At 40.1% G+C, this 9,877-nt stretch overlaps 1 protein-coding gene across 2 annotated transcripts; it reads right to left on the bottom strand.

Moving 5' to 3' along the window:
- Positions 1-915: 915 nt before the first annotated feature.
- Positions 916-8,198, bottom strand: stoml2 (stomatin (EPB72)-like 2). 2 transcript variants are annotated; one of them, XM_088912017.1, is made up of 10 exons: positions 8,022-8,198; positions 6,858-7,013; positions 6,102-6,201; positions 5,950-6,008; positions 5,511-5,612; positions 4,962-5,096; positions 3,694-3,838; positions 3,504-3,583; positions 2,995-3,123; positions 916-2,006 (listed from the first exon to the last, which is right to left on the bottom strand). In XM_088912017.1, the coding sequence occupies exons 1-10, from the start codon at positions 8,061-8,063 to the stop codon at positions 1,866-1,868; spliced, it is 1,089 nt and encodes a 362-aa protein (XP_088768143.1). In that variant the 5' UTR covers positions 8,064-8,198; the 3' UTR covers positions 916-1,865. The 2 variants fall into 2 exon arrangements, with proteins under 2 accessions (XP_088768143.1, XP_088768144.1); XM_088912018.1 differs by having other exon boundaries at positions 6,858-7,010; positions 8,022-8,196.
- Between the last annotated feature and the right edge of the window lie 1,679 nt (positions 8,199-9,877).

Here is a 9,877-nt window from a genome sequence, read left to right as displayed (position 1 = left end):
GGGCGCACTGTTCCATGCATTTAGGAACTGATCTAAGGGTAACCCATAGAAAGATGCCGGATTGTGGCTTTCTAGGACCAGGACAGACTGTCTCAGGATTGATGGGCGAGATCACCCCAATCCAAATCAGAGGTACAGATAAAAATGTGAATCATGTACCAGGGATAATTTGGCATTACCCTACAAAAATACCAGGATTTCAAAATAAGAAATAAAGTCTCTAAAGGGTATTCGATAATGGTGTTATTTCTTAGAGAATCATACAGCAGTTACTCATTTTGTTACATCTATTTAATAACACGCTGCACTTCAGGGGGTTAGTTTTGACTCAAGCACTACAGGAAATGAAGTGCTGTTACTGCTGTAAACAGCCTGAAGCCATTGGGTTGGGCGATTATACACATCTTGACCTCAGTCAGAACACACACTTCTGCTTAGCCCCATGGCTCGGCAACATTTAACAGGTGCCATATTACCAGCTCCCTGAGAAGCCTAGTGACTGACTGCTCACTCTCAGTGAACTAGAAAATATCTTAACATTTACACTCGCTTTACACCAAAGAGCTGGAGCCCATAGTTCAGATCTATTCTTGATTAATGACAAGAGAAAAAAATCTTACATTGCACCTTAGCATCCAATCTAAAAGGGTAGACCAGATCAAAAAGCTGTCAATTATTTACTTCTGCCTCACAGAAACAATACTGAGCAATTGTAGAACTTCAGAGACATCTATGGATCACATAAAACCATGCGACTGAATTCAATGTATTACAAAAAACTACACAGAATACAAAACCTCACATTAACTGGTTGTTAAGCAGGAAGACCTTTAAATACCATTATCACCTCTGCTCTCGGATAAGATACAGAGCTGGTATTCCAAAAACAAAATAGAAACAGATACAACATCAAAAAGGACACAATGGTCATGTATTTATTTTTTACTTCTGATTGTGATTACTCCTTATATCATTTTAAAGGTCTTAATTAAAGAGGAGGTTAATCACCTTTAGATCAGAATAACAAAACCTCTTCTGTGATATCGTTCCTTCTTTAATCCCAAGGTTTATGCTCTCAGTCATGAAAGTTACATGGAGTTAAAAGGTCCAGATGAGGAATTTTACACTAAATCAACAAAAATTTGTAAAATTAAGAATTCTCCTGCATATAGACTTTAGCACATTAATAATCAAAAAGCAAAAAAGAACAGATTTATTTTATTCCTCACTGGTGGTATATCCAACCCTACATTATCCAGAGATTTTGTGTATACCAAGACAGCTATTCTGTCAAAATAATTATTTCAACAAATACAGTTTTTGACAATACCCTCAAGCCTTGAAAGTTAAGCATCACTGCAGTGATTCCATGCAATCAGGAGCCTGAAACAGACTGCTGATGGAATGGGAACAATGCAGTGATGCTTAAGCTCTGACGAAGCAACGGGCAAAAAGATGTGAGCACCACTAGAACTCTTCCCCAGGTAAACTGCATTGCTTAGGCTGTAAAAGATCTTGATCTTGAGATCATGGCATTTAACAATCTAGGCAGGAACTCTGACAATCTTACAGAGCAGCAGCACTAGGATTTACAACACACCATGTCAGATAATACACATTAACAAACAACTGAGATATGAAACAACTCATTTAAAATAAAAAAAGTGTTGCAATGACTGGGCTCCTATACCTCAAGGCTAATAAGTTCTTCTCTCAGTATAAACTCAAAAGATGAATATGAGAGGACTGAGTGACAAGCTATGGGACTGAGGCTCTGTGTTCCTCTTCTATAGAATGGATGTTGATGAAGCAGAGATGATGCATTCCTTAGGTTGTAGGATGTTGGTGCTCCAGGCTGTGCTGGTCTACTGTGAAGAAGACAGGTACTGATGTGCCTCACTCTGGCTTTTGTCTGATGCCAGTCTCTGTGCATCCTGTGGCTCTGTGTTTTTGCTCTCTGTAGAACCCAAAGGGTGTTTGGACAAGGCGCCATATACACTCATGGCCTGAAAGACAAATGGTAGAATAGCTCAGAAGCATTAATTGGTGAGTGTTTGTATGTTGATATAAATTTTCCAATCATTTGAAACTGTAGCCTGAAAATAAGACAGGTGGGTAGCTGCGTCAGCATGCGTAGGCTGCAAAGGAACAAGTAATAGGTTTATTCCATGCTGAAAAAAAGAAGAAAGAGAACACAACGTTTCGGCCGTGGAGCCTTCTTCAGGTGCTTGACAGGTGCTTCTTCTTGACACCTGAAGAAGGCTCCACGGCCGAAACGTTGTGTTCTCTTTCTTCTTTTTTTCAGCATGGAATAAACCTATTACTTGTTCCTTTGAAAATAAGACAGTCTTGAATAAATAGAAAACAAATGTTTGATATAGTTTTTCTTACATAAAAGGTACAATTCTATGGATAAAGGTGATGGCTTGTGTTTAAAATAATCTAATAAATACTCTGTATTTACTGTACATCTTCAATGTCTTTATAGTAAACATAACAGGTGTGATCAGTACACAGGAACATTAGAAAGACTGCAAGCAAGAAGTGGTCATTCGATCCATCTTACCGATTTGATAATTTAGTAGCTACTGTAAGTGAACCAGAAATATAATTTAATGTAGATATCATTTTCATGTAGAGATGCATTTCCTAAATGATTTCCCTTTTCGTTTCAAACTGTGACTCTGTGAACATGCTTCACCAACAGTCTCAGGGTGAAAAAATCCCCTGGGAAGAAACCACCTAGACATGCACTTAAAAATAAAAATGTAGCAGGAAGAATTAGCAAACCAAAATTGACCTTAAAAAAGTTGATCATGCAGCGCTGTAGAGCACGGTTATACAATTGTTTATTTATGTGCCCTACAGAAAATCTGCATCATCACATTCAAAAGAGTAATGACAAAACAGCGTGACATGACGTGAAAGATTTGAAAGACGGTACTGTTTGAGAAATGTGGGCAGAACAGTGTGTTTTTAAAGAGAGGCCCATACCTGTGTGACCATGCTGCTGATATCACCCGTGTTGGAGGGGAGAAGGATGGTGTTGGACTCCTTGGCCAGGTTGGAGAAAGCAGACACATACTGCTCGGCTACACTTAGAGAGGCTGCAGCGCTCCCATTCTGTCAACGCACACAGAGATCACACTCCTTTAACACAAGGCTAACCCTGCTGCTCCAGCCTATAGGTGGAGCAACAGCAGCCTGTTTTGGCTAAGAAAAACACATAACTTGAGGAAAAAAAACCAAACATCTGCCGATGTTAGGTTACAAATATCTGAAGTATAATTAGTATTCCAAAAAGCACAGTTTTGCTTGTCTCATATACAACATGGTATTAAGCAATCTTTGTCAATCCATTTTTCAATCAGTCAAGAAGCAGAAGTCAAAAGTCTTTACAAAAGACATAAATTGACTTCCTGGGTCTTTTATTGGATAAGGGGACTTCGGTTGTAAGTTAAATAAAATCTGATTCAGACCATCATGTTTTTTGACGTTCCTACCTGCTGTGTGAGAGCCTCAGAAAGCAGTCGAATGGCTTTGGCCTTGGCCTCTGCTTTGGCTAACAGTCCGTTGGCTTCACCTTGAACAGAAAGATGCATGTGTCATAATGACCCCTTTTCATGACGATCTCCTAGCCCAGTCTGTTGGGTGCCAGACCTGCCCTGTTTTCAAAGCGCATTGCCAGCTTACCTGCTGCCTTATTGATCTGCTCGGCCTTCTCTCCCTCAGAGGCCAGGATCTGTGCCTGCTTCCTGCCTTCGGCCACATTGATCGCCGCCTCTCTTGTGCCCTCGGATTCCAGCACTGTGGCTCTCTTTCGCCTCTCAGCTTCCACCTGTCGGGGCCAAGGGGCATGCAGTGAAGGAAAGCTAAATCGGGGGACACCACCTGCTGAGCTCAGGACGGGCGGCTTGCACACTTCTGCTTCAAACTTTTCTATCTGAAGTACTCAGAATTAAACACATTTTATTTAAAGGGGAACTGCGGTCCAAAATGCTCAGACAGGTTATTAAATCTTGGTAACCAAATAAATTCAGTGGTGTTGTAGGAAAAAACTACAAATGCCAAATTACGCACAAAATCATGAACTTTGTGAAAGTACTGTAGGTTGCCATGTTGTCGCAAACTCGCATTCCAGTTCCCATGAATTGTGACGTGATGCAGCCCTTCCTGCTCACTAGTATCCATAATGACTACTGTAATGGCTGTATGAGCGAATCAGTGCTGGTCGCCCAGCAGACACTTCACTGCAGAAATGTTCCAAAATGATCTGCGTGCAGTCAACAAGTATGTAGTATTTGTCGGCAAATTTGGCCTGTTTGTTTACAGCGGCCTGTTTGTTTACAGTGTAATAAGGCCGCACCGCGGCACCAGACGTTTTAATGCCTGGTTCTGGACCGCAGAACAGGCGGTGCATCTACCTGAAAATCTTTACACTGGAGGTTTTACAAGTTACTGTGTACATCTTACCTTCATTGTGGTTTGAAATGCACTCATCAATACTGATTCTTTCTGACCCCAAAATCTGAAAATAGTGTTGCAATTCCCCTTGAAATCTTTCATCTAACCAGACAGGTCAACTGAGGACGCATTCTCATTCACATCCCTTTATGCAGCAGAGCATTTATCACAGCAGCTCGATAAAAATTCAGCTGCATCGCACCCAGGATCCGAACCCATGATGTCCTGGTTCACTGTCCAGAACCCAATCACTACTCCGCCCTGCTACCTTTGACAGTCTAGGCTCAGAGCCTCAGCAGGGTCTGTCTCTTACACCTGTACGACTGCATTAGCCAGCTGCACAAGAGTCACAGACCACATACTCAGAAGGAAATCTCGCTCGTCTCCCTGCCTGCCGTCATCAGGTGTGCCGGAACACTGGATGGTGTCGAGTCACTGGGACTGCTTGCAGAACAGCAGGTCCACCTCCCACTGACCTGCTGCCTGTGTCGACTCACCTGCATCTGCATGGACTCCTTTACTCGGGGTGGCACATGGATGTCCTTGATCTCGTACCGCAGGCAGCGGATCCCCCACTCATCTGCAGCCTGGTTTATTGAGTGCACTATATTGGAGTTTAGCGACTCCCTTTCCTGCACACCGACAATATGCATCAGCTTGGGTAGTTTGAAGCCAAAGGCATAATCATCTTGACAAAAGCTTTCGTAAAGAAATGTTTTGCACGCGACTTGATAAAACCTTTACGGCAACACATTACAGTAAATGTGATTAAATATTTGCTCTAAGTGACGTGTGTATTTTCCACAAATTCAAAACACGCTAGCTGCAGTCATTCAACATGAATGACTAAACTGGATCAATGTATATTCTGAATCAGAAAAAAATGTCCTAAACTCAATTATTTTGTACAGCTGTCAGTATATTATGATGAAATTAGTTCTCATGGCCCAGGGCTGTAGATTCCTTATGTAAACATTTAAACAGCAGCCGATTATTCTGCTTCCTTATAACTTAAATGGAGATTTCTCAAAGTTCCTTTCCCTTACCCTGAAAACTTTATCAAGGGTCAACTTTCCCAACTCTGAACGCATAGTGGTCTGGGCCAGCTGAGTCACAGCATACTCTGGGTCCTCTACACCATAGCTAGCCTGTTTCAAAAAAGAAAAATAAATCACTTACAAATACATTCCCTCACCCTTTCAATAACTAATGCAGTTAGATTCTAGGAATGTAAGCTATTGAAATTTAAACAATAACAATAAAACAACACATAAAAAAGCATAACACTCATGTTCAATCACGTTTATAACACTAAAGCCATAACATCCACACAAGTACAACTTAATTTGAGATTAATCAAATCCTACAATGGAATTCTTATAATAGTCAACTCCAGTACTTTACAATCTCGTCTACATAACAACTGCTTTAAGGAGGACCAGATTATAAACCAAGAACATAACAAAAAAGATGACACCGATTTACCTTAAAAGGGTCCAATATTCTAAGGTACAAGACTCCATCTATCTGCAGCGTCACATTATCTGAAATGACAGCAGAATATTTTAAACATGGAGAAATAAAACACAAGCCCCACATTCTTCGCACACCACAAGAAGTTCAAGGGTAGACCTTACCTAGAGAAACAGCAGACTGCTCTGGTACATCTATAACAATCTCCTTGAGGCTCTGAACATAGCGAACCCTATCTAATACTGGAATAAGAAAGTTTAAGCCCTAAAAAACAAAGATGGACAGTGGTTACAAAAACAATTTGAAACTTCACTGCTTGCTCAAATCTGCAAGTTTTTTAAATAAAGGTAGGTGCTTTTTGTAGGAGCTTCTTTTGAAAACTGTGAGCTTCATCTTTGACGTGAAACATTCAGACGCTCTGTTCAGAACTATAAGAAAGCATTCACCTTCTTATGTCTTCCTAAATCTAAGCTGTACCACAGCTGTATATGTTATTCTCTTTTACACCTATTCATATAGGAGAATAATTTACTCTTCAACATCACCACCTTATGTACTGCACCAGCTACTCGAGAAACAAAGTGAATAAGCACACATCTTATGAGAGATATTCATAATTAAGCTTTTAAGTTTTTTTTTAAGTACTCTGCAATTCCAGGATTCACAGAGTGAAGCTTTGGTTTCACTGGGAGTACAGCTGCAGGTCATGATGAAAAAGTTCTGTCCACAGGCACCAGGACCAGTGTGGGGGTAGCAGGCAAGGGACACCCCCAACACGGCATGGCAATGTCTTGTCTATGGTGCAGTAAGGTCTAAAAGCTCTGATCACAGAACATGTGTGACACAGCTTATATATTCCAAACATTTAGGACTCTTATAGGCTGGTGAATTGTGTTGCAACAAACAGAAGTACTGCTTACAGGCTCAAGTATCCTATGGAACCTGCCCATCCGCTCCACCACCCAGGCCTCCTGCTGGGGCACAAACAGGACGACGGTGTTCATCGGCGTGTTGGAGGCCCACCGCTGCTGGGCTGGGGCCACCCATTGGGTGGGCACTCGTCGCCTGGACTGCTGCTGCACAAGAAGAGTTGACATTTTTACCAACCCGGGCACACATCGTCAATGCCTTTTTTTAAAAAATGATGGTGTGGCTCAACCTTTTGGCCTGATTCAAAAACAGTGTCCCGCAACATGGCTACTATACATTGGTTTAATGTTCCGTTGTTTGGAGATACCCCTGAATAGCCATATGGTATAAACTGATGGAAACAAAGCTGATATATTCATTTTACATCTCTTCATTTATGCTTTTGGCATACACTGTACACATCAGTGCACAGTGATCAGAGTCAGAAATAATTTATTATTTCTAAAGCATTTTAAAGTATTTTTTCCGCTCAGATGATGTATTTGTTTTTGCATACGAAAATCGCAAAGGCCTTAATGATTCCCCAGGTACACTACGTTTGAGGTGTGGAACAGAGATGCTGTCTCACCAGCGCACCACACTAACACCAGCAAGCACAGTCTAACATTTACATTTCAAAAGAGAAACCAACGGGGATTCAGAATTGAGAAATGAACCACTGTAATACGTACTTAAAGTACTTGAACCTTCAACAGCAAAGCAATTTAAAACTGACTTCAGCTTCTATAATTATCCCATTTAAAAATAAAAAAAATGGAAAGTAATCGGCAGTATAAAGGTAAATATCAGGAGAAACGCAACATCTAAGGAGAAAAAGGTTAAACGAATATTCTGGAAGTTAAACTGGAATACAAGCACATCGCTTCGGGAGTCGTCCTTAAGGTCGCTCTCATAATCTCGGTTGATGATGTAATTGCGCTACTCTCTTTGCAATGATCAGACACACACCGGGCACATAAAATAAATATATAAAATTATATTTTGATTCAACTGTTTAGAACGAAGAACATATATATATTTTTGTGCGACAAATCACCCCTCTTACCTAAAGTGATATTAAAAAAAAGATGATATAACACGTGAGCCCATGATAGGGGGGAAAAACGACGATCACAAATTTCAGTAAAAGCCACTTCAGAGCTGTTGTTCATTACCTTTAACAGGGAACCTCCCGCCCGACACACAGTCCTAAACATCTTCTCCCAATTTAGCAAATTTTCTTTCTGGATTAAGTGTTTTTTCAGTGTAAACCCTTCACCTTCTCAAACTCGCACCGAAGCTGACAGCAGAAAATACCCAAGTTTACTGAGTGAAGGGGAGTTGTACGGTACTGAATTCGCGCACGTCAGGAAACACGACGTTTCACACGGCGTTCCTCCTCCTGAAGCACGGTTTAGTCGAAGCATTTCATTGCTACATGAATTTGTTAAATGAAAATGGTAGTTTCCCTGATATACTAAGAAAATAAATAGCCGTTTTTTTACGCCTTGCTCACTGCGATATGAATGTTGAGCAAATCATCATGTTTTACTGACTTATATTGCAAGTAAGAGTACTAAAATGAAGATGAATTTTGCTAAAGGAAGGGATAGAGCATAAATGATTAACTAGGGATCGTTTAATGTGCCTGACCAGCATGAGCAATAAGTGTTCGTTTCAATTCCTTTAGAATTATTAATATTATTCTGTATTTCCCTTTATTTATTTTGAAATAAATCTTCTCCAGGGCAACGGAGTAGCGCAGTCAAGTTATGATTTTTCCATTGATATTTGTTTAATTTCTGCAAGTTAGTTCTATTAACGTTATACAGAAGTGGAATATTTTAAGGGGATCTCACGTTAATGAACTAGTTTTTTACTCAGACTGAACATGGTCTGTCAGAAGAAGAGGCCCCAGTTTCACATCTGGCATGCTCATTGGTCTCAGCGTACTGTACTTCACCTTCCCGTAAGTTCTTACGTTTGTCAAAGGCACGACGGTTTTGTTCATAACTAACATCCACCGGTTGCACGGTTGCTATAATTATTTAATTGAGGGTCACCTCTGAGGTATTGCACGTCTGCTGTGTTAATAATAATAATAATAATAATAATAATAATAATAATAATAATAATATATCATATTATTGTATATTATATTATTGTTATTAATAATAATATAATACCACAATGCCTGTTAGTGTGTGAATTTCCAGTTTGTGTTAAAAGTGCAATTTCCAGCTGATGATTTTTTTAAAAAAACTTGTTTAATTTTCTCTTTTTTTTCAAATTTTCTTTGGCCTTGAAGAAAAATGAAAAGGCAGTGAGGGGAACTATTAAATTTGCGGGAAGGAAAAAAAAACCGTAAACTGACCAAATCCAAGCATTCCAAATCATCAAAGTCGACTTCAGAATCAGTGGAAATAGTGAAACGCAAACCAGAGGTCGAAAGTGGAAGCTAGCCAACAAGAGAAGTGTATGTAAAACCGAGAACAGGAGGCACTTCTTTACCCAGAGGATTGTGGGAGTACAGAACAAGCTACTTAGCTATGTTGTTGAAACTAATACCCCGGCTTCCTTCACGAATTGTCTATGATCCTCAGAGCAATGATCTGCAATGATCTGCTTTCTAGTAAATGGGCTTGGAAGTGCCGAATGGATTTCTCTTGGCTATAACCATTCTTCTATTCTTTTGAGCTGGGAAGAAGGGAAGACTGTTTTTTTAGGTCAAAGGTGACAGCCCTAGCGTGTACAAAATGTGATTCAGTCCTACGGTTCGCAGTGAAGGTGATAAACTGGAGTGAAAATAGCCAGGAAAACATTTTGGTGTTACAAGGTCTCACAGCAGAATGCGTCAGGACTGAGCACCCTGAAATAATTACTTGCCGTCTGTTTTTTCAGAAGCTATTTCTGATCTAGTAATCAGAACAAAAAATAACTACAACAAAGAACGACACATATGCACTTTTAATCCAATGTACAAGAAAATAGACGTGAATTACTGTTGTGAGAAATTGCTTCAGCAAAGGAG

Source organism: Atractosteus spatula, chromosome 3, assembly GCF_055471065.1.
Source record: "Atractosteus spatula isolate fAtrSpa1 chromosome 3, fAtrSpa1.hap1, whole genome shotgun sequence".
Taxonomy (NCBI): domain Eukaryota; kingdom Metazoa; phylum Chordata; class Actinopteri; order Semionotiformes; family Lepisosteidae; genus Atractosteus; species Atractosteus spatula.
The sequence above is the reverse complement of the archived record's forward strand: the minus strand, read 5'-3'. Positions and strand labels throughout refer to the sequence as shown.